This window comes from Simochromis diagramma, unplaced genomic scaffold (assembly GCF_900408965.1).
Source record: "Simochromis diagramma unplaced genomic scaffold, fSimDia1.1 OVJJ01000463.1, whole genome shotgun sequence".
Classification (NCBI taxonomy): Eukaryota; Metazoa; Chordata; class Actinopteri; order Cichliformes; family Cichlidae; genus Simochromis; species Simochromis diagramma.
Window position 1 is genome coordinate 3,590,935 of NW_024386941.1, and position 24,653 is coordinate 3,615,587.

The 24,653-nt window shown below is 40.1% G+C and overlaps 2 protein-coding genes and 1 long non-coding RNA gene across 4 annotated transcripts in view; 1 reads left to right on the plus strand and 2 right to left on the minus strand.

The window, feature by feature from the left end:
• Positions 1 to 366: 366 nt before the first annotated feature.
• nek3 (NIMA related kinase 3) lies at positions 367 to 8,032 on the minus strand. 2 transcript variants are annotated; one of them, XM_040037750.1, is made up of 13 exons: positions 7,699 to 8,030; positions 7,273 to 7,366; positions 7,063 to 7,160; positions 6,897 to 6,980; positions 5,163 to 5,230; positions 4,995 to 5,081; positions 2,851 to 2,905; positions 2,572 to 2,781; positions 2,261 to 2,375; positions 1,956 to 2,123; positions 1,749 to 1,868; positions 1,537 to 1,654; positions 367 to 1,319 (listed from the first exon to the last, which is right to left on the minus strand). In XM_040037750.1, the coding sequence occupies exons 1-13, from the start codon at positions 7,828 to 7,830 to the stop codon at positions 1,253 to 1,255; spliced, it is 1,416 nt and encodes a 471-aa protein (XP_039893684.1). In that variant the 5' UTR covers positions 7,831 to 8,030; the 3' UTR covers positions 367 to 1,252. The 2 variants fall into 2 exon arrangements, with proteins under 2 accessions (XP_039893684.1, XP_039893683.1); XM_040037749.1 differs by having other exon boundaries at positions 2,572 to 2,905; positions 7,699 to 8,032.
• Positions 8,033 to 15,578: 7,546 nt separating this feature from the next.
• On the plus strand, positions 15,579 to 22,893 carry LOC120737044. Its single transcript, XR_005696658.1, has 3 exons — positions 15,579 to 15,887; positions 16,251 to 16,462; positions 22,191 to 22,893. It is a non-coding gene; the product is annotated as an uncharacterized LOC120737044 (long non-coding RNA).
• Positions 20,049 to 24,653, minus strand: part of LOC120737043 (LHFPL tetraspan subfamily member 6 protein) — a 56,422-nt gene continuing 51,817 nt past the window's right edge. The window contains exons 3-4 of the mRNA XM_040037486.1: positions 23,987 to 24,085; positions 20,049 to 20,693 (exon numbers count right to left, since the gene is read on the minus strand). Coding sequence (XP_039893420.1) covers positions 20,575 to 20,693; positions 23,987 to 24,085 — 218 coding nt within the window. The 3' untranslated portion in view covers positions 20,049 to 20,574. The remainder of the gene's footprint in view (positions 20,694 to 23,986; positions 24,086 to 24,653) is intronic.

Genomic DNA, 24,653 nt, shown 5'->3' on the forward strand with positions numbered 1-24,653 from the left:
TCTCATTTGGCAAACCAAATACAGTAACATGTTCCACTTGCTCCTTTGTATTTATAACGTCTTTATGCAGCATGGGGACTCACTGATTTATTTCACTGCCACTGCTAATTAGAAGCTTAATCGCATCTGAAACAATGGTTATCATTTTGTATTTTCTAATTAGTTTTTATTTTTATTTCATTTTTGACTTTTTGTTTTCACTTCAGTTTAGATTTAGTATCCAGAGTGGGTTTGCTCGTTTCAGTTTGGGTTTTGTTTTGTTTGAAAATTGCTTCTTTTTTTTGGTCAGTGTTAAGATAAGTAGTATTATTGTATGGAGTGCATATGTCAGAGGTGAACAGAGGAAAATCAGCACAGGAATTAAAAAAAAAAAAAAACACTTTATGAAAGCAGTTGACAGACATCTTATAAGAATACAAAGTCTCAATAGACAAGTCCATCAAAGCCTCATCAGGGGAACTGATAACAAATTTTACCAAACAAAGAAAGTCTGAAACTAAAGCTATTTTCTACATATTTTCCCATATTTTATTTTATTTTGGTTAGTCTTCCAAGTTCACAAAACCATTTCAGTTATTTTTTTCTTTTCCCATAAGTCTGGTTTTTAATCTTATTTTTTTACCTAAACACATTTTTTCACATCTAATTTTAGTTTTTAGTTTATTTTACCAAACTTTAATTACCCTGATCTGAACCACGCAATAGCGTTTCCCATTCCACACAATGGGATCCCAAAGGGATTCCAACTCCACCTAGTGGTACATAAACCAAATAGAGCGCAGGAAGGATGGGCCCTGTAAGCACTCACTAGAAAATGAAAAAAACAACAAAGCAGCTGAAAATGCCAGATATGTGGTTTGTTTAGTCACAAGAATAAAAGCCATATAACAGCAACAAGATGTTTAGTCTGCTTTTGATATTGCAAAAGAAACAGACTTCAAAAGGTGCAGGCGGGCTCAAATTGGTGTGACTGCATGGAGACATAACCTTTCTGACTCTAATATTTCCTGTTTTCCGAACAAGCCAAACAGAAGCTTCCCAGTGGCCTCAAATTGCAAGGAATGTTTATCACTGCTAACCTGAGGCGAACACAATTTATTAAACAGAGCACACAAAACTTCCAAACATCTTTATGTGCACAAGGTTTTCTGACAGCAAGCTGAAAAATAAACACAGTTAAAATTTTAGTGTCTTGTTGCAGCATTTAAAAGTTAACCTTTCCTTTTTTACAGGCTCAGAAGGAAAAAAGGTCTTAGTGTTCCAAAAATATTTTCTCAGCTTCATCCATCCAGTCACATGGAGATTCCTCTTCAAAGTCCCTGCAGTGAGAGGACCAACAAAGTCAACACAATTTAAGAACTATACTTTCATTCAGTATCCTTCCCATTTCAGTCTTTTTCTCACCCTGTTTACATTAAAATCAATTAAAACACTGCTGTAACTATTTCCCTTTATGTCCAGATGCTGTACAACATCATCTAATATGCTCTGCATTAATGCTGGGATATTAAACAACAATACGTCAGGGTTACTTACGTGTCTTCATCATCAGAGCGTGGCTGCAGTCGGTCCTCGTCTATAACCAGCTCTTGTTCGGGCCCATCCGTGTCATCACCCTGAGGATGGGAGAGTGGTCCCAACAGAGGGTCTTCACCTGAACAACACCACAATGATGAACACATTAAAGATTTCAGTTGGGCTATCTACAGCTTATATTGAGATAAGAGTCTGCTCACAGATCAGCAGACCTCTGTTTATTATGAAGGTGCTGGAGGCTTTGCTCAGCTGAGCCTTCTCCAGCAGACTCAGAAGCCTCTCAGGAGGATTCCTTTCCCATCGTCTTCTCTGCCTGCTGTCCTCTGGCTCCCCTGCAACAGAATGCTTTGGTTTGGCATTTCAGTCTCCACCGCTTATTTTTGCACCTTTCAGGAAATGAAATTCTGCTGCTACCATACCTTCATGAGTAGAACTAGTGAAGGTCCGGCCAGTTGATGTCACGCTGTCAGATGAAACCAGACTGGCATTAGCTAACACCTGCAGCACGGTGTCTGATGGCTCAGTAGACCACTGCTTTCGAGGGGCGGGGTCTCTGCTTTCGAAGCAGCTTTTTGATAAGTCCATACCTGATTTAAAGGGTTATTTAGGACATATTTTGATGACAAACCATACAGTCTTGAGAACAAATTCAGTAATGTAACCCTGCCAGCAGCGCAACAGTAGATCATTTTCTTCAACATAACATTGTTAGCTTTGACTCCACCTTCAGATGTTGATGTTTTTATTAAACTCTTCTCTCCCAGAAGACGAGCCACATTCTTTCCCTCCTCTCTGTTCCATCGACCTGTATGCCTCGCCTGCTCCTCCCTCTCTGAGGCCTGTAAAAGATTCAAAACACCGCCCTGAATCAAATGCACAGCACGAGCTCTGCGGCCATCTGAACAAACAAAGGGTCCACATTGGATTACCACAGCTGGCAAAGTTGCGTAAGAGTTTAAATTCTCATGCTACCATTAGGTCAAAACAGCAAGTGACTGTGATGAATGTGCAGCCCTAAAATCAGGTTCAACATACTGATTTTCCCTGGGAGGGCAGGTGTGTACGCAAGAGTTTAGAAACCCTGTGAGAGGTCAGGATGGTGTGCAGGGACGGTCTGTCTTTTGGGTTTGTCTTGAACATCTGCTTGACCAAGTACTGCAACTCATAAGGAAGATGACTGGGGAGGGGAGGGTATGCACCCCGGCACACCTTAAGAATCAGACTCTTCCAGCTGGATGCCTGGAACTGGACACAGGAGAAAAGCGTGAAGACACAACAAACCACACTGTGCATGAAGTGTGGAGGAGGGAGTACCGGGTGTCGCAGGGTGCAGAGCTCGTACAGGACGCAGCCTAGAGACCACACATCACTGCAGAACACACAAAGGGAGAAATGGTTATTCATTCACACCAGACATTTCATCATGTACTGGCAGAGTCAGAGAGAACTGGTTAACCCATGCATGAGTTACACAATCATTGCTGAGCCCCTTTAGTCAGAGAACTCAAACTAAATCAGAGACTGAAAATAACATGTAAATGTATGCTGTCAGGGAAAAAAAAGCCTGCAGAGAGACTCTAAGCCGGGGGTTCTCAAAGTTTTAATGACTTAGTCCCACTTTAAGAAGCCAGAATATGACTTAACTTTTAGTTAGTCTTTGCACTGTCTCTCTACAGAGGATGACAGTGTTTTATGTTGCTATTTCTTCATTTTATTCAGTCACTTTTTGTTCTGGTTCATAGTTGTTATTCATGTATTACTCAAGTGGGTGTTACAGTGCTTGATGCTAGCTGTATACGTCAGTGTTAGGAATGTTCAGTCGGCTGTGATGGCAAGAACAGAAGAGTTGGGTTTGAAAAGAGATGATCCCTTGGTATCATTCTGCCCTGCTCTATCGTAACACGACATGAAGTGTGGCTGAATGAAATGTGCAGCGGCAGACTCGAGGGCCACTCGAGGGCTAGCACTTGGTGATCCAAGTCCTTTAAGATCTCTGGATATTTTTGTAGTGCAGATTTCACACATACTTTCAATAACTACTGTAGGCATTCCAATGAACTATAATTATCACATACAGTAATTCCGCATATTTCTGCATATACGCACAAATATGTACACACACTCTACTGTCACCATAGTTTGACCAGATTTGGTTCTGGCATGTCCCTTTTTAAAAATAAAAACCACACAGTTGGTTAAACAGATGTATTATTTGTATGTACAGTCATGGCACAAAGTTTATTTTTCAGGTTTTCTTTAGATTATTTTTACATGTTTTTTTGATACTGTGAATAACACAAGGGTTCTGTGAGATTCAAAACATTTTTATTGGCAAACAATTAAAAATTTAGTATGGGCAGTGACAGCACTGCCAACAATTTTTGCACAGAACTGTAGACTATTCTAGCATAGGTTCCTGTTTCTTTTCTCATCGATCTAGTTACTGTTAATCCGTATTCACAAATTTTATTCATGTAGAAAACATGCCCAGAAACTCTTGGTAGCACATTTTATTCAATTCATACACTCACCGGCTATTTTAGTGGGTACATGACGACCTGCTGAAAACGGGAATCAAAATGGGGAAGAAAGGAGATTTAAATGTAAATGTGGCACGTTAGCGCCAGACAGACTATACTGTATATTTTAAAAACTGCTGATCTGCTGGGATTTTTCTGACACAACTACCTCTGGGTTTACAGAGAATAGTCAGAAAAAAGAGAAAATATCTAGCAAGCATAATTTCCTTGGGTCAGAATGACTTATTGATGCCAGAGGTCAGAGGAGAATGGCCAGACTGCTTTGAGCTGATAGGAAGGCAACAGTAAATCAAATAATCACTTACTACAACCAAAGTATGCTGAACAGGATCTCTGAACGTGCAAAATGTTGAACATGAAAATGCTGGGCCACAGCAGGAGAATAAATACACCGAGTGCCGCTCTTGTCAGCAAAAAACAGGAAACCGAGGCCACAATTCACACCAAAATTGAACAACATAGATTAGAGAAATATCGTGCGGTCTTACAAGTCTCAATTTCTGCTGCCACATTTGGATGGCATGATCTGAATCTGGCATGAGCAGCATGAAAACATGCTAATCTCCTGTTCAGCAGCATGCTGAGCAGGAGATTTGCAGCACAGGTGTTCAGTTGGCAAATCTGCAGCAACTGTGTTGCTATCATGTTAATATGGACAAAAACTTTGAGAAACCCTCCACCCTCCTATTGAATTAAAGCAGTTCTGAGGGTAAAAGGGGTTCTAACCCAGTCATAGCAAGCTGTACCTAATGAAGTGGTTGGTGAGTGTATATTTACATTTCTGCTTTTAACATTTCTTGTTACAATGGCACACATTTTCTAAGCACAGACACTGATCTATGGAGAAGAAACATAATTTCATCTTTATATTGTTTAATATAAACCGGAGGATCCAGCCGAACGCTTACAGTAGCATACCTCTTATTGTTGTACGGCTTATTGTCCCAGATTTCTGGTGCCACATAATACGGAGTTCCAACATATGCATGAGCATAAGCCTTCGAGCTGGAACAAATTCACAATCAAATTTAAAATCGACAAACTCAACATTAACTTTAAAAAGCTGAACAGCATCAGGTTCTTTACCTGTTCAAAATACAGGCTGAGCCAAAGTCTCCAAGCTTGACTGTCCCATTATCGGTCAGGAAAATGTTCTGGGTGAGGATGAAAGATAAGTGATGATTTAACATGACACAAGATATAAGTACAGCCAATTATGGCAAAATGAGATTAAATCACATAGATGGGTTGTAATGTTTCTGATCTGGATCAGCAGTTTCATTTTTGTTCATTTCATTCAACACACAACCAAGCAAAATGATTCCAATTTGAATTCAATTGTGCTTGCCTGACATGAAATTCACTGATCCACACCACCGGGATATACAGCAATGACATTGGAATGTCATTCGGGCTGGAGAAGTGTACTCGGATGGTAACAAAGACAGGGAAGGTAGTCAGAATTGAGGGAATCACACTACCAGATGGCAACACTGCAGACATAGAGGACAGCTACAAGTACCTGGGGATCCCACAGGCAATGTTTATCCATGAAGAGGCTGCTAGGAAAGCTGCAACCATGAAGTACCCGCAGAGAGTCAGGCAAGTCCTAAGAAATCAGCTGAACAGTAAGAACAAGATCCGGGCTATCAACACCTACGCTCCGCCCGTGAGCAGGTGCCTTGCTGGGATAATAACCTGGCCAAAGGAGAAGACAGAAGCCACTGACATCAAAACCAGGAAGCTCCCCACCATGCATGGAGGATTCACCCCAAGTCCAGCACCCTGAGGCTGTATGCTAAGCGGAAGGAAGGAGGCCGGGGACTGGTGAGTGTCAGTACCACAGTCCAGGATGAGACAATGAACATCCACAAATACATCAGGAAGATGGCCCCAACTCACCGCGTGCTCAGTGACTACCCCAGGCAGCAGAAACCCAAGAAAAAGGAGGAAGAAGAGGAACCACCATGGAAGGATAGGCCTCTGCACGGTATGTACCAGAGGCAGATAGAGGAAGTGGCTGACATCCAGAAGTCCTACAAGTGGCTGAACAAAACTGGACTGAAAGCAGCACAGAGGCACTAATCATGGCAGCACAGGAACAAGCTCTGAGTACAAGATCCATAGAAGCTGGGGTCTATCACACCAGGCAAGACCCCAGGTGCAGGCTGTGTAAAGATGCCCCTGAGACAATCCAGCACATAACAGCAGGGTGCAAGATGCTAGTAGGCAGGACATACATGGAACGCCATATCCAAGTGGCTGGCATAGTATACAGAAACATCTGTGCCGAATATGGCCTGGAAGTTCCGAGGTCAAAATCGGCCACGCCCCCTAGGGCGAGCTAAGATCCTGTGGGACTTCCAGATACAGACGGACAAAATGGCAGTAACATCAGGAAGAAGGAACACAAGAAGCTAGAGAAGTAGCACGGGGTCAGAGAAGAGCTCAAGAAGATGAGAAGGGTGAAGGTAACAGTGGTCCAAGTGGTAATCGGAGGACTAGGTGCAGTGACTCCTAAGCACAGTCACTGTCTATAGGTCTGTTGCATATTTTTTACATACTGGGCTAAAATGTGCTGATCATGGATACCTTTTTTAAGATGTAATTTAGCTGAAATCTGGAATTACAGAGCTGAATTTGTTCAGTAAATGCTACCGAGTGACATGAGTGTTCAGACTGAGAGAACAAACATAGGAAATCTGATACTTCTCTCTATGTTGAAGGCAGGTTTGACTTGAATGAACCAGAAGGCACATTCATTAATGTACCCTGAACAAAGTAAAATGCACAAGCTAGAATACCTAGACGTGACTGTACCTTGGATTTCAGGTCTCTGTGCAGAACTCGCTGATCATGGATATGCTTTGCACCTGCGCACATTTCAGCGAACCACTTCAAGATCTGAAAAAAGAATTTAAAAACCCAATGACACACAAGTAGGGAAGGGTAATTGTGATCATGAGTGCAGGAAGTCAGGACGTACATTATCAACACTGAACTGGTTTGACTTCTGTTGCTTAATCCTCTGGAGCAGATCACCTCCGCTGCAGTACTCCATAACAATCCACAGGAGTTCATCAGCTAAACAAACACAATCACACTTGCTATTTTGAAATCCAAACAATCATAACTGTATGCTCATAAAAGGTTTGTAATGACTTTTAAAGCGAGTGATGTTCGTGTGTACGATTACCCTCGAATGCCTCCCTGAAAGCCACAATGTTAGGATGTTTCATTCTGGACAGCAGGATGGCTTCCCTCCTCGAATTCTCCAGTTTGGACTGATTCTATAAAAATGCAAATGCAAACATGATTGTTTTCCATACAGCGCGAAACAAAACAAACAAACAAAGGCAGGCTGACAACAAACAGCTTCCATGTCTCAGTGTAAGCAACAATCTGGCAGGTTATCAGCAAGGCGCAAAAAACTAAACTAAACTCAAATAAAATAAAAAATTTCCATATCCGACCCCAGGCTGCAACATCACGCCTGGAATTCCAACAAGTCTTATTTCACTTGAATGTTTTATAATCATCACAGTTTCGGGGGAAGATTTGAAGCAGACTGATCCGTTTGTTTCAAACAGGTGAGGACATTCCCTCCTTTCCTTGCACATACCTTTGGCAGCTGAATCTCCTTCACCACATATTTTTCCTGACTGCTTTTACACCGCACTAACACGGCCCGGCCAAACGAGCCTTCGCCGATCACTTTAACAAGGGAGTATTTCTCCATCGATCTTCTCCACATGAAAGACAAAGAGGGAAAGAGAAAGAGCACACTGGGGGAAATAACTACAGCGGGATGAGCCGATGGAGCCGACCCTTCACATCACTGCTTTTTTTTAAGCCGCGTGTGTTCGTACAGGGATTTTTTTTACAATACATACAGAAGAATACCGTCCCAAAATAACCTCCACCTAGACTAGTGCGGTTTATCTGGCCACTACTTCCTTATTATTATATGACGTAGGGCGAGGCGCCGCTGTGCTACCCAGCGTGACCGCTAGATGGCAGAACACAACCTCGAAAACAGACTAATAGTTTCATATGTCGTGCAGTGATATTGTAAAAGCATTGTAACAAATATAGCAGTAGTTTTTTTTTAATTTTACATTATGCATTTTCTTAACCTTGTATTATATGGTATTATGATTCTATATTATATTTGTATTTGAGAAAAAATATTCTTAACTAATAAAAAGTGATGTAAATAGCTGAACAGCCATGTAATAATAACTCTTTGAATACCAACACTTGTTTCCTCGACATCATATACACTTCCAGGGAAATATAAATTAATTAATTAATCAAATAAAGTGCTGGGACCCAGTTAGGTACTGATAGTGAGCCAGACAGCTTTACTTGTGAATCACAAGCATGTTAAGCTGAAGTAAAACACATGTGTGTGCGTGCAGGGTAATGACATGGAAGAAGAGGTCCACAATGAATTCATGGAAATGAAACGGACTGTCACTATTCATCATAATGAAACGACTGGTTTGATATAATAGTTCTGATCAGGTAACTGAAGTTTTTGAGTTTAACCCCTCAAGCAAGCAAGTCCACCATAAATGATCCTGTTTTTCATTTCTTAGCAAATGTAATACAAAAAAACTGGCAACCAACCAACAAAAATGACTACAAAAACACGTTAAATGTTAATAATCACGACTTTGCCCCCCCCTCTCTTTTATTTATTTATTTATTTTTAACGACAAAGCTTATTTGAAGGTAGGTAGGTATTTGGGGAGGACAGGGGCCTGTTTACTACTATGTTACATCATCCCTCCTTTTGACAACATGCAGTAAGGCTCTGAGCTGCGGTGGCCAGTTGTGTTCTAGTTTTGAAAGCGAAATGTCTTCCTATTCTTCCTCGGGAGACTATTTCAGTTTCTCAACAGTTCAAGGGCATGCTTGTGTCATATCTTTTTGTTTCATTATGCATCAAATGATCACAATGGGTGACGGGTCTGGACTGCAGGCAGGCCAGCTGAGACTTGAAGTCTTTCACCACAGAGACATGCTGCTGTTATATGTGGAGAATGTAATTTGGCATTGCCTTGCTGAAATAAGCAAACCTGTTGCTGAAAATGGTGGAATCATTTGGCATTAGTGATTTATCATTATGTCACTGCATCCCAGTACCAGGTGGTAGCAAGCTGAATGGGACCTCTCCACTTTGCGTGTGTTTGAGCTGTAGAAGGAAGCCAGAATCACAGACGAGAGGAAAACATGCAAAGTCCAGACAGAAAGACCCCAGCAAGATGGATTCAAACCCAGGACCTTCTTTGCTTTGAGGCAGTAATTCCAAATACAATTAATATTGACAGTAGATATTGGATAGTTTCCACTGCGCAGCTGTCAGTCTTCAGTGTAGTGCTGCCTCAGGATATGAAGCTGTGAAGATTTTTATTATTATTTATTTATTTATTTGAGCATTTTTGGCATTCGCCTGCAGAGATTTTTTTTTTTCAGATTCTCTTAATCCTTTAATGATATTATGTGCCACAGATAAGGAATTATTTGACATTTTCCCATTTCTACTTGATAATATTACAGTCACATTGTTGCATTGTTCCTTATGCTGAATTCACAGGCTGGTGAAGGACCCCCCTCCCAGCTTTACTTCTAAAAGACTCGGCGTCTGTATGATTTTTACACCCAGCCATGTTTCTAATTAACCTTGTTAGTTGTGAGATATTCCACCGGATGTCAGATTCTTTATAAAAAACAATGCAATCCATCATTTTTACTTGTTTACACGCATATACATAAGCTATAAAAGTCTAAATATAAGATCCCAGTACAGCGTTTTGAAATCAGTCTACAGAGCATCACACCAGCTTAAGCATCTTTGTGAGAGTCTGCTAATTAACTTCCATATCAGATGGCAATGAATGAACTGGTGTGTAAATGTGTAAATTGTGCAAGGAAAGAAAGTGTCATTTGTAGCTCAGGAGTTGAAAGTTGAGCACACACCTCTGCTGTGCTTTAATGATCAACAGAATCCCCCAAACAGCATCTTCTGCGTTTACCATAGAACCACAAATTATTTGTTTCATTACCTTCTGATATGCTTCCCCCTCTTTGGTATCGCTCTGGTTGCACCTATTAGCAAATAGCTGATCCTCCTCAGGAGGAAAATAAAGACAATTACGAATTATGGTCCGACAGTTTGTTTACAGCTTCTGGATTATGCTGCACAAGCTGTTTGGGGAAATGTGATGGACATTTTTCCCTTATTTTGGCACATATAATGATGTCTCATTTAGTCTGGAAAGAAGCCCTGACAAACTCTCAGTAGAGCCTATACTGATAAATGGTTGGGGGACTATATGCAGCATGGAAGAGCTATTTCTTTATGACAAGCTGTTAACTTTGCATTACAGAATTTAAAGGTAAATCAGAAAACCGATGAAGTTCAGCCTCTTGCTGGTGATTTCATCTAATTCCACAGAATAGTGTTTCTCCAATAAAACTAAAAACATGCTTTAAATACAAAGTTTGTTGGCCACCAGAGGACCAAACTGTAAAAGTTTATGTTTTTCTGTGACAGAGCTATTTTACATCACATTAAACGTTTGATTTGCGAGGTATTTGCTGATTCTATATGAAGGGCCTTGCTGTAGGCGTTTGTGGTATCAGACGGTATCAGATGCTGTGACTCATCTAATTTGTGCTGCTTCATAATTGATGGACGGCTGGCATGAAGCAGCTGTGGGGCAATAAAAATTATTAAAAATTAGCTTACAGGTTTCTCAATTCAGGATTTAGGCGCTGTATGATATATGGACAGGATCATGGAGGACATCAAAGTGAAATACAGTCTACAGTGCAATACATTTACATTTCATGTTCTTGAAAGAGAATACAAAAACACAGGCCAAGGAACAAAAATGACAAAGAAAACCTGTATTGATGACCTTCTTTCACTGTAATATATTTTAAGAGAAATTATGTCATAAAATTTAAGCTTCATTTAATTTTTTATGTTTGACATTATAAGTGGAATACACCTTTTGTAACAAAAAAAACCCCCTGATGTCTTGCCAATTTAATTTCTAGGAGAAGCTTATAGTATATTGAAAGCCATCAACTGTTCGGTCGTGGGAACAATTTGAAATCCATTGTCAGTGAAGGTGAATGTTTAAGTCCATCAGGGAACCATAAACCTGCAGAAGATGTAATATGTAGTGTTTAAATTTAAAAAGAAAAAAAGCAGGGCATGAAATACCGCTGCAATATATTGTAACAACAGTGCATTGCCCAGGTGGCATTAGTATGAGAAAGTTAGGACAGTAGTAATAAATCTTCAAAATGAATGCTCTGAGCAGCTTTGTTTAATAAAAACAGCAAATTATAAGGAGCAAGCATTTTTTTTAAAAAATATTCATTGATATAAGCTACTTCATGGAGGAAATATTAAAGATGATGAGTACAATATCTTCAAACCATTGTTTCATTACCCACAGCTGTAAGCTGCTCAGCTGTTCAAACAGAATTGGATTGAATGAATTCAATCCAATGATCAGCCATCAAAGAAGCAAGACTATGATTCAATGCACCGTGTGGATGATGAAGGGCAGATCTAAAGTTCACCTGAATTATAAAGTCCATTTGAGAGACATAAAGCAACACTTTATCACCGTCCTTTCCCTCAGACCACAGTGCTGTCCTTCAGATAATTATCTGGGATATTTTTCACCTTGCCCCTCTTTCTTGTTACACTTTCCTGAAAGATAATTATCCTTCACATATTTTTGGATTTGAATCCTACTGAGTAAAAAGGACAGGCTAAACAGTCTAAAGAGAATATATTCATTCACTTACTAAAGCCCCATATTCAAAATCCCACAAAATTAAAAAATAGATCCATTATAAGAAACTATTAATTAAAATACCGATTTCCTAGGTGGTTAATACCAATGCAACATTTTCGGTAGTAACTGCTTAGATGTTGCTGCCATCCAAAGAATCAAAAGAGAAATCTGTGGGTGTTTTGTGAAACACTGTGTATCATATTTAAAGGTGAATGGCTAGGAGATTTAAAGAAGCAGTATCCCTTTGGGCACTGAAGGAAAAAAGTACGCCTATGAAGCAGGAAAGGGAAAAATATCTACAAAATAGTATAAAATGACCAAACTAAAGCTATGTAATCTAAAAATTGTACTTCATTACAGAGGTGAGTATATGTGGTGTGGTACTTTCCTTAATGCGCACTCTAATGTTCACATCATCCTGGGTGACATTAGTGGTTGAGAGCTTCTGTGGCAGTTCAAAGAAACTTAACAGCACATTTAAGACATACAGGAAGTGGGGAAAGACATAACAATATCATTATCAGACAACTAAATCACCTAAACAGCTTCAGTGGAATGCCTAGACCTATGTGAGCTCAAGAATGAAAGATAAATGCATTTTTCCCCCCAGAGATAATGAACCAAATATAGCACGGGCCACTTCTGCAAAATGAAAGAAAATTCATAAAATGTATATAGTAGCGGGATAATGTTCGTAATCAGAGCAGACGTTCAACAAAACAGCATCCAAAAAAGGGAACACGTTTCTGAGTGTGTAAAGAGATAGACGCCAAGATATCGAAGACATCGAGATGAAAAGAAACTATGACTGATTTTCCAGGTTAGCCGGAGAACGAAACAAGGGCTGATTTTTGTCATCCCGAAGCAGTAAGAATTGACACACCTACAAATAAAACTCCGAAATATTATGAGAAATATATCATAGTCATGGGATTTTGTGCTGCTGGTACACCATGTGCAGTCATGTGATGTTTTGCAGAGGTACTATTCTAGTGCTTATAGACTTGTGCAGTATTTTGGAACATTTACCACACAACCACCAGAATGCCAGAGGAAGTTACCTCATAAACTCAGAGTACCAGCATCAGGGAGCAGTTCCCGGAGGAAAATTTTGTTGCTAACAATAGCTGTTTTCTTTTCCATTCCTCTGGTCTGGTATTTTTCACTGGGAAAGTGTATTATTTTTCACTTGATCTGGAGACAAATATCCAGCTCTAAAGCTTGTTGATTTTTGACTCTCGCTCTCTCTACTAAGTGGAATCAGGTGTGTGAGAAGTGCCAACCAGCTGCAAATCATCTGTAATCTTTCCAGCCTTACGTACGGGTCTCTGACTTCCCTACTTTACCAGACTGTAGACAATCCATCTTCACCAGCCTGAGTCCAGCTACTGATGCCCTCTCATTGTACTTTCCTTGTACGTATTTCCCTCTTCTGACTGCCCCTCTCTTGTCTTTCTCTGGCTGGGCTTGACACCGCTGGGCTCCATTTCCCCTCCCTTGTCCTGCACTGGTAAATCCATAAGCTGCCAACTTCAACCTTTCTTCCTGGCCCCTGGACTCAGTATTAACTTAACATGTGAATAGCTTGCTCTTTATTGCTACACCCTACTTCTTCTTCCTGTATTCTTCATTTTGGTTCTCTGTTCAGCCTTAACAATATCCAAGACCACCTGAAGTAAATCAGTTGCAACAACTTTTCAGGATGAAGTGCTTCATTTATGTATCATATAAAATAGGTTTGCTGCGATTCAAAATAGAATTAAAATGGTAGTACATTTGGAATCCTGTACTCGTGAGCTTTTGGAGACAGATAGAAGAAACAGCATGTTTCTCCTGGGAGGCCTTCTGTGCTGCAGAGGGTTGATAGCAGAGTTGATTACGCCAAACAATACCTCGGTGTTGTGACAATTTAGATAGGAGCTCAGAGAACGCTCCTCATACATCTTCTCTGCATATATCTCGTATTACAGTATAGGTTCTCTATATGGCCCTGAAAATATTTGCACTTTTTTGGATGCTGTGTTTGTAAGGAGTTATGTTTTTTGAGTAATAAGAAGACATTAATGATGGATTTTTCCTTTTTGCTTTTCTAGTGCAACAGAACTCTGTTCAGCCTTTAATGAAAACTGTGCCATTTCTGCAAGCTTTGGGAAGCTCTCTGTGTTTTCTTTTTTCTTTTTCCTTTGAGACAGTGCCTAGAGATATGGTTTCAGATCTCTGGAAAATTTGTGAGGCAGTAAGTTTTGGTATTTAGGAATTATCTATAAAGTTATTGTAGCCAGGTTTCACCCAAGTTTGGAAATAGGCTGCTGCTAGTTTCCTAGTTTGAGTTTTGACTGAAGTGTCTTAAAAGGCAATGGCAAGTGCACACAAGGAAGACATCTGTCTGAGGATACCAATGCTTTTTCACTAATGCTCTTTTACTCCCATCCCTCAGAGCCGGTCTCCTCTTACTAGGAAATAATTTGGATGAACTTGTGAAATGAAGTTATGAAGAGGAGAAGTGAGGCAATGTGGAAGCCATCTGAGATTTGGGTGTTTTTCTCATCATGAGAAATTGGAATGTTATTGATGAAGAGCTGCAGACATACAGCCCACAGGTTTATTTTATTACTAATGTCTGGAAAAAAATAGACAGATTTGGTATGTCTATTTATAAGAAAATAGAAACCAGTGACTGAAAATTCCAAGTAGGTGCGAGGTGCAACATGGTGAAATCTACAGAGAGCAACAGCAAAGCTGTCTTCTGCCCTGTGTGATATTAGTGCTCATACTAAAGCTTCACTCATAATCTCACCTGTGGCAAATTTACAATCACCAATTAGCCTAGCCCTCCTAACTGCATGTCTTTGGACTGTGGAAGGGAGCTGGAGTACCCAGACAGAACATGCAGACTTCACACACACAGAAAGGCCCCGGCCAGATGGTGGATTTGAACCCAGGACCTTCTTGCTGTGATGCGACAGTGCTAACTACCACCCCACTGTGCTGCCCTAAATAGTAAAGCTGATATATAAAAACTGTATCACCACTATTCTGCATATAGATCATCCTTATCTGTCTGATACTTTATAATCACATTTTAATTAACTCTATGCACACCCATGTTAAGCCCATTTAGGTGATTTAAGTATTCCGGCTCATTAAAGGTCTTAAAAAGACAAGATATCCTTCTCAGAGAGTAAAACTTTGCACATGGAATCAATTCGGGATGTTACAATAGGAAAGGCAACAGAAAAATATTGTTTGCACTAGCTCACAATCATCTATCACCCCCAAGTCTAAATCTCATACTTCTGCAACTACATCTTCTTTTTGTTCTCAGTACCGCTGGCCTTACAAAGTGTGTAATATGTATTCTCTAAGACATACCAATTTGTCATAACATGACCTTGCAGCTGTAGCACAGAGGATTGTGGGTCAGACTGACCAAAGAGTGTACTCACTCACTTACATACTGCAAAATGCTACCAAATGCAGTACAAGTTTAAGGTTAAGCTTTATTTGTCGCACACAGTATAGTCACGTATGTACCTAACTGACTGTGCATGAGGAAAAAAAGAAAGAAACAACCAACATAAACAATAAACCAAAATAAACAACAGTGCAATCATAAGAGACGTCAATGACTGAATATTGGTGTAGTGGGGGAGGAGCTTAAGTCTCTGTCTCATTTAACAGTCTAATGGTCTGAGCTAGATGCTCCTCCTGTTCCTCTGTCTTGGTCACCAGTAGACCATAGCGTCTCCCTGATAACAACAGAGAATACAATCTGTTGTTGGGAGTTGGGGTTCCCAGCAATCCTCTTGGCTCTTGTTCTACATTGTTGATGCCTTTCAGACTTGAGGGGAGTGGCCTTGATTGTTTTATCAGCTGAGTAACCCGCCTTCCTGAGGGCCAAGCGGTCCTGTTGGGTAAAGCTTCCCATCCAGGTGATGATACTTCAGCTACCACAAGTTCCTGAGTCGGAGGAGTACAGGCCAAGGTAACTCAATTTAGTGAGTGACCCCAAAGGGACTATTGTGTTAAATGCTGAGCCATAATCAATAACTAGCAAGCTTAATATAAGCCTCTCACCTGGTGGCCAAGTGGGTGGGGTGGAGTGGAGTAGAGGGGAGTGAGTTGGGTAAGGCTTCATTTGTACAGCTACTGGGGTTCTGTGCAAATTGTAGAGGGTCAAGAAGGATGTGATGACGATTTTTGTTTTGTTTTTTTGCTATAGTTCATTGACATACTGTGAATGTTCGCCTAGATATTATATTAGATATTAGATTAGATATATTCTAATTATGCCAGATGCCTCATTTTCTTCACCTGTGTCACATGCTTATGTCTTTGCTATTCCTAGCAGGGATTTGACAGAATGATGTAAGGAAGAGATGTAGGGATGAAGGACCCAAAGCTGCCAAACGGGAAAGCTTTGGTTACACAGCGTCAATCTTAAGTGATGTCGTCAAGCTATGATGTGCTGCGCAGCTGGATCACCTGTCAAACCGAATGGTACATCCACAGAAAAAAACCCCAGAACTCCTTCTCCAAAAGGCCAATAAAGTCCAAGAGGTATTTATTCATTTAAAAGGTAAACCATGTTGGAAAACACACATGGGTGTGTGCGTGTGTGTGAGTGTGGTCTCTGGAAGGTAAACAGAGGTGCTAATAATATAGAGCAGACATTTTTCCTTGATCAAATATACTCTCTCTGTATGGGCTTTACCTTTTTACTAAGTTCAAACAAACTGCTAATTTTGAAACCCCGCTAACCAGAGCCTCCATATATCCCTGAGGGTGAACCAGCGAACCCTGGACTGTAATCCCTCTATCCCTGTATGTGAGCTTTGAGTAACAGCCTCTGATCCTCTTTGCTGATGTGGTTTGTCTGGTCTATGTTTTCATGAATTCCCTTTACTTCCCTGCCCATATTAACATGGTAATTGTCAGATCTCTAAAAGAAGACATACACAGCTAATTGGCACTTCCTTTAAGTAGAGCAGGGACTTGTGAATCACAGTAGGAAACAAAGAACGGAAAAATGTGGGTGGGATTTTATTTGAAATTAATAAGATGGAGTAACTTCAAAGTTAGTTTACATTCTAGTTAATGTGATCCACCTGTGTAGCTGTGTTTGATGTTGTGTGGGATGCACATTAGTATTGAAGTTGGTTGTGTAGTTTTTATTTATGCCACTGCCAGTACATTTAAATATTCCACTACAAAATAACTGCTCTGGGGGGAAAGTGAGGGTGACACTCTGCTATCTTTCTATACAGGCTCTCCAGATATCCTGCAGCAATATCCATTATGCAATATCTTTATGGAGATTGGTGTTATAGAAGCACAAAACCTTTTTTAAACAGGGTTGCTCTTAAGGGCAGCAATTATCTTGCCCAAAAGTGCTGATGGAAATAAACTAATAATTAGAAAGAACTAATTGATGTTGATGTATCTATCTGGCAGATTAAGTTCAACTCTCTCAAGGTTATTTAGGACTCTCTTTCTTAAATAATTACCATGGCACTGGGAGCTCAAAACATTAGGAAAACATCTTTGCTGTTACGACAATACAGAAATGTGCTCTTTTTAAGTTTCAGTGTGTTAAGCTCTCAGGGGCGTTGTAATCCTCCTAAAATGCTGCAGTTTTAACTGCCTCTAATTTAAGCAACATTCACTACGTTGTCTTTGTTGATTTCTCCTGATGTTGTTTTTCATCTCTTAAAGGTAAAAGGAAAAGCAATTTGGAAATAGACAATTTGCCTTAGGGTTCTTTTGGATCCAGTCCACGTAGTCTTTCTTTGTTTTTGTTTATATTAAGTTTACTTAGGCTGACCTTTAAAATATTGAAAATAAATACCCCTTTTTTTGCCTTCAACACTGCCTTGGTACAGATTTGAAAAGGTGCTGGAAACATTCCTCAGGGATTCTGGTCCATATTGACATGATGGCATCACATAGTTATTGCAGATTTGTGGACTGCACATCCATAATGTGAATCTCCTGTTCCACCACATCCCAGAGGTGCTTTGTTTGATTGAGATCTAGTGAACTTATGTTCAAGAAACCAGATTCAGGTTGTTTGAACTTTTTTGACATGCCTTCTTCTTGTTGGAAGAAGCCATCAGAAGATGGGCACACTGTGGTCACAAAGGGATTGATGTGGTCAACGAAACAGCTCAGGTAGACAGTGGAATTTAAGGATGCTCAGTTCATCTTGAGGAGCCGACACAAAATCTCCTAAATCGTTACATCACCACGGCCAGTCTGAACCAGTGAAGCAAGTTAGGATGAATCCGTGCTTCTATGGTTTAGCTAATCCAAACTTCCATATGTCCAAGGAGAAACGATGACTCATCAGACTAAGCAATGATTTTCCTATATTCTGTTCTCCAATTTTGTTGAGCCAGTGCAAACTGGAGCCATAGTTATCTCTTCTTAGGTGATAGGAGTGGCAGCTGGTGTGGTCTTCTGTTGCTGTAGCGCATCAGATTCAATGATGCCACATTCAAAATCACCTTAAATTGCTTTTTTTCTGATGCTCAGTTGAACTTTGAGATGTTGTCTCATTCATACCTAAAAGCACTGAGTTGTTGCCATGTGATTAGCCGATTAGATTTTTGCAATAGCAAACAATTGACGAGGTTTACCTAATAAAGTGGGCTGGTAAGTGTATACTACTACAGTTGTGGTGATGTGATCCTGCTAGTAATGATTGTATCGTTTTTTTGAGTACACGACTTCATAGTTCATCATTTGTATTTGGTCTTTAAAGTTTTGGCTAACTTGAATTTGTTTGTTGACTCCATTGGGGTTTTAAATCATCACCCTCGCTTATAAAAAAAACAAACTTCTGCTATCTAATCTTATTTTTAGCTCTCTTCCAGCATAAATGAGGTGTCTATAAATCTGTTTGTGATTCTTAGAGCACAAAAAATATGTACAGCTCAAGGTGAACATCAGCACCAGTCAGTCTAAATTCACGTCAGTTACGTCAGTTGTAATATGTCTTCATTCAGGAGCTGATGCGAGCAACTGAATTTCTCAGCCACCACTCATTTATCATGTTTTAAGACAATCAACCTCTTACTTGTTACAAGATCTCAGATTGAATGGTACACCCTGTCAGTCTGAGATTCGGGTGCAGATATAAAAGAAGGAATGCTCCAACGTGACCCCAATGTGTCTGCGTCTGCTGATGAGGCATCTGGTTGACTCTCTGTAACAATCACTGCTGATATCAATCAGCACAGGAGATCAGAGAGAGGGAGAGAGCAGAATGCAGAGGAGCCATACTAATATATTAAACAGAGCAAGTACTGAGAGGGATATTTCTCCAGTGGGGATGGAGGGGAGGGGGCGTTGCCATTATCTGGGTGATGTTGAGAATTGTGAGAAAATGGGCATGCTAATGAGGGCCAAAACACATCGAGAACAGCTGCATTGTAAATGAGCTGACTTTGTGCACTTGAGCTCGGATGTGGTGTTTGTTAATCAAAGAAAGAAAAACAGAGAACAAATGGCTAAAAATAGCAACTGAAAAGCTGTGTTCAGCTCGCACCTCTAATGACACGCATGCAGCGGCGGTAATTGCTAAGAAAAGGTTGCCATTATTGTTATTCACACTGTGAAGGCAGGGTGAGGAGCTACGAGATAACCCCTGACATTAAACTGATGGCCCGACGGACGCAGAGCGCCTCAATTTCCCAGGGTATGATTGCATCTCAGGCTTTGTCTGGAAGACTCTGAAGCTTTTAAGCTGAGAAGCCTGATCAAAAGGCAAATACTCTGACTAGAGGTTACTAAATTTATTTCATCAATAAGGTGGAAAAATTAAATTCACAGCACTGCCCAGCCTTATCCTCTTTGTTGATCAGAAAAAAAGTGACTTCCACACGTAGCGAACACTATCAAGATCAAGAAGTCATGGGGAAAAAAGCTTTTTAGGAATGCACGACTGTTCGTTTTTGCTCCGGGGCGTCGACTCAAAGAAGACTTGAAAAACCAGACTTCCAATAAACATTTATTTACAAAACAGACATAATGGCAAAGAATAATTTGAGGGTGAATACAAAATGTGATAAAATGATAAAATACATTACCATACACAATGTATATCTTATGAATGTGTTAAATAAACTATGCTTTGATTTTTTTGGGGGGTCTGAATCGAGGAAGCAGGCAGCCAGTGTCGGATTGCTTTACATTATAGGGATTATTGCATTTCTGTTTGTGTTTAAGGCAAGAATGAGTGATGAAGAGGAGACCGCAAACACTTCACGTAACAATGAGGCAATATTACTTCTGTTCATCACAGGGCGCACTATCACATAAACATTAAAGACCAAAGAAGAGGAAGACAAAAGAAAAAAAGAGAGGGAGAATACACTTTTCATTAAAGAAATAGTTATGTAACAATCTTACAAACAGGATTGGTCCATACATTTTTCATTTAAGAACAGCTTTTAAGAGAAGTACCACTTTTCAAAGCCATGTGTGTGTGCTGCATTATGAAACAGTCCCTGCAGTTGTCAGATGAGTAGTGTCCCATGATGTGCAGAGCACCATAATGACTTGATGTCTTTGGTGCCTGATGTGCTGTACTGGTGTGAGTGCACAGAGTCCTCTCCCTTTTGTCGTACCGCCCGAGGTCTCCGCCTGTCCCCGTCTCTCTGATGCTCTCTTCAGTAAGGGTACTGCTTTTGCTTCTTCCCTGCGAAACAGGACAGCCAGGTGCACAGCAGCATAGCACCCGCCGCTCCTGCCCCTGTGCAGTAATACGCCCAGCCGATCTGACAGGAACCTGCAGAGGATGAAAAAAGAAAAGGTCTTTTCACCCTCTAGAAAAACATTGTAACAGATTCAAATTAATCTGGGCAAATAGGTCTTTAGCCAGTAAGACAGTCGCTTGATTTTAATGGAGAACGACACAGCTTACTCTGCATGTATAGCCCTTTTTAGGAAAACTGCCTAAAAATCTCACATCACTTCTGCTATGAAGGGGAACTCGAATGTTTACTCCACTCAGATCAACTACACTGTAAAATTGGACCTAACAGCTCACCCATGCTTTGAATGATAATTGAGCATTACGCTATGTAAAACACAGCGAACCATTCAGACGCTAGTTTGAAACGCCCAATCATTTTGTTTGAGATATATCACGAGAACTCCGCACCGCGCCTTTGATCTTGCCCTAGATCTAACATTAACGTGTTAATGTTAATCACAGAGAATGGTGGCAACTACTTAACATCTCTGCTCAGGCTACTATGTTCCCATCTTCTTGTGAAATACAGCTAGCACTGTTGAGAAAATATGCACAAAACAGGGCCCCAATTCATGTGCAAACAGTCTGCTATGTGGGAGATGAACAATTAGAGACTTGGAGAAACGCAGAAATGGAGTCTCTGGAAATTACAGTGATGCAACAAAATGCTGAAATGCAAATAAAACCTAAACCATTAAGTGCCTCCTTTAGACACACCTTGCATAATCATCAGAGGTAATTATATGCATTATGAAATAGGATACAGTGGTTGAGTTTCTTTTGAAAGTGTTGAAAATACTTATTTCCCTTTTTCTGTGGCATTAACAAAAAGTACATCCCCTCTTCTTAAATGTGACTGTAGCTTATCTATTCATTCAAATTAACGACAAGGGTATTTTCCACTTGCAAAACATATCCCATCAAAGGAATCACTCGGATCCTTCATGCTTTGCTTCTTTGGACTCAGGTATGGAAATGAACACGTACGCAGTTAATGCCTCCTGCAGCGGCATTCAGAGTTTCCAAGCACTGACTACAGCCTTCATGGCTAATTAATGAGAGATGATTTAATGAAGGACGGCTTCAGATGTGGTGAAAGCATCATTCGTCGTCACCATCTCATCATAGTGTTGACATAAATGAGACGAACCTTGAGTTGCCAGTTGCTCTGAACAAAACTTTCAACCAAAAGCACTTGTTAACACAAACGTATATGTGCCTGTTCTTCCACAGAGGAAATAAAATGAAAACTGCGAATTCAACATAATTACCTCTGATAGCGTGTGGTGATGTGTTCTTGAAATTTAAAAGGGAGAAATCTGTTTGAATTATGTGTTTTAAGAGTAGACGCTGCTAGAATGGCAGAATCGGTGTGAATCCATAATTCATGTGACAGAAAACTGTATTAAAAATCACAGTTAATGTTTGCTGATGGTGTTCCTAATACATCTGGCTGCTTAGCATTTATTAACTTGCAACTCTTAACTTCATATTAGCAACATTTGCATTTTTTTTTTCTTGTGGCAACAGTTGGAGAGGACAGTGAAGCTGTTTGGTTTTCCATTAATCTGTTCAGAGTATCATCTCAGCAGCGACAGAGCACATCTTCATGAAATGGGATACAAGTACTACAACCTGCGGCTATTTTGCCCATTTCCAGTCGGAAAATTGATTAGGATGAATAAGCAAATAAACAGTGGTTATTTTTTTTTTAACATTTTATTATTTATTTAGAATCGGTGTGAGTGCTTCTTCATATTCTGCAGTTGCAAAAAGAAAAAAAACATATGTAGCCTGTGTGCTGAATTACATTTTAATGTTTGCATCCGCTGAAATGTGCATCATACGTCTGTTGCCCGGCACTTTCTTTGACCTGTATGCTGAACGGTAGCACGGTAGCATGCAGCATAGATAATCCAGTCCCCCTAGTTATTTTAAATCCCACCTAAAAAAGCAAAGAAAAAGTAGCGCATGGGCAGATTTGTTTGCTTTCACGACTGAGAAATTAGCATTAGCAGAAATTTCCCCCAAAAAGTCTATCTTGAAGATTGATTACTGTATGTCGCTGGAGGAAGAAAGACATCTGAAAGCAAACCAAACTGCATGTTAATCAAAATGAAATTTAAACGGATCTGTTTTCCACTGACTTTTTTCATTTATAATCAAACTTGTTCACTTTTAATTTGTGTGAACCCAGGTAGAAGCTTTAGAGCTAGCAGGCCTATAAATGCTAATAAATATTTCTTCCCTCCACTATATGTTTTGTTTGGTAATAAGATTTAGTAAAGATACACATTTTTCTTCTTTCCTTTAAACTTGTAATTAAATGTAAAAAGTAGAATGATTGTAGTGAAGAGGATAGAAAAAATCTCATAAACTGAAGAATATTCACATGGGAGTAGGCTTTAATTACCTATATCTATGGTGATAATGATAATCTGTGTCCCCTTTATTATGCAGGTCAAATGTTTTGTGCAGCTCCATACAGATTCTTTTAATTCAAAAATCTGTTTTTATAGGTTTCCCATCCCTGGACTAGTGGTTCTCTGGTGCTCTTTTCCCTACGGCACGCTTTGATTCTGGACAAAAATATAAGAGCTGAATTTTCTTGAGGTTGATTTTGAGTATTCATGGTCCACACTCAGTGTTTTTAGTGAACCCCACTAAGAATTCAGATCAAGTCAAGATCCAAGCATGTGGGTGACGAATATCAAAATGGGCTGGGATGCTTCCAGGGATCCTCAGAGAGGATGAGCCTTTTAATTTTAATCCAGTGACATTAAAAAAAAATCTCCATGTATTCTTGTGTTGAGTGTTAATAATATTAATCCAAGTTCCCAATAAAATATTTTACATCCAGTGAAAAACCAAACACTCTTTGATTAGTATCAAATAAAGGAGCAGCCGCAGTATGAAAAGCTTTTCCACCTCCCTAGTGTCTGATAAAGTAGCATATTACTGTCTGTGAGATAGTCCTGATAATACCAGCTGCATGCAGAGCACAAATCAAAGTATTGCTTATTCTCGGCACACATTTAAAGCTATAAAACATTTTGGAAATGGACAGCTACTGGATCTTCTGCTGTTAATTTTTTCCAAATGCATTAATCAAAACAACAAGAAATCACATCTTTTTTGACTACCAGAGAGAGACAAAAGGCAGCATGTCAACACATAAAGACAAACATCGGTCGTCTGTTTCACGTTTTCTGCGATTCGTCTGTTTTTGGGAATAAAAGATCCAGCGAGCACGGCACAAATTTATGAACCATCTGTGTGTAATTAAAGCCTCTGTGTGTGATGGATCTCCCTTGCAGACATCTTACCTAGTTGAAACTGGCTTGAGCTGTTGTTGCAGGTTTGCTGTACTTCCTCGCTGTCCCATCCCAGTGGATAGAGTGCGCAGCCCGATCCTATGAGCAGACCTGAGAACGAGATGAAGAGGAGGACAGTCGGGTCATGTGACGAGGGAATAGCACTAAAGACCGATCACCGGGGGTTCAAAAATATCACGAAACGTAGCAGCAGGCTGCAAAGACACCGTTTACGAGATAAAACCTGCAGCAAGGACAAACTCATCATCAAGGTGCTCGCTCAGCTCCTTGACGAAGGCCAGCATTGTTTTTAGGAAACCTCGCCTCTCCGGGGTTTTTTTTTATAATTTAAGAATCTTTTAAGCGCTGTGAATAAAAATGCAAAGCGCCATGTGTTTTCTTATTTGTTCCATCCAGATATCAAGCAAGGTTTAATTAATTTTAACCTCAGGTTTTGTGTGGATTCTTCCTCATTATTTGGTCAATGATTTAATTAAAATGATCAAAAAGAGACAATGAGCTGTTGCTCTACAGGCATATGTGTGACCTCACCTCTGTGGTTCTTCCTTCTCCTTATCCGCAGCTTCTCATTCTTGTTCTTCCTATTATGTTTTAGCACATATTGCCAGAGAGGCAGCACTCACCGCGTCCATCAGTTCTACCTCTGAACTAAGCCTCG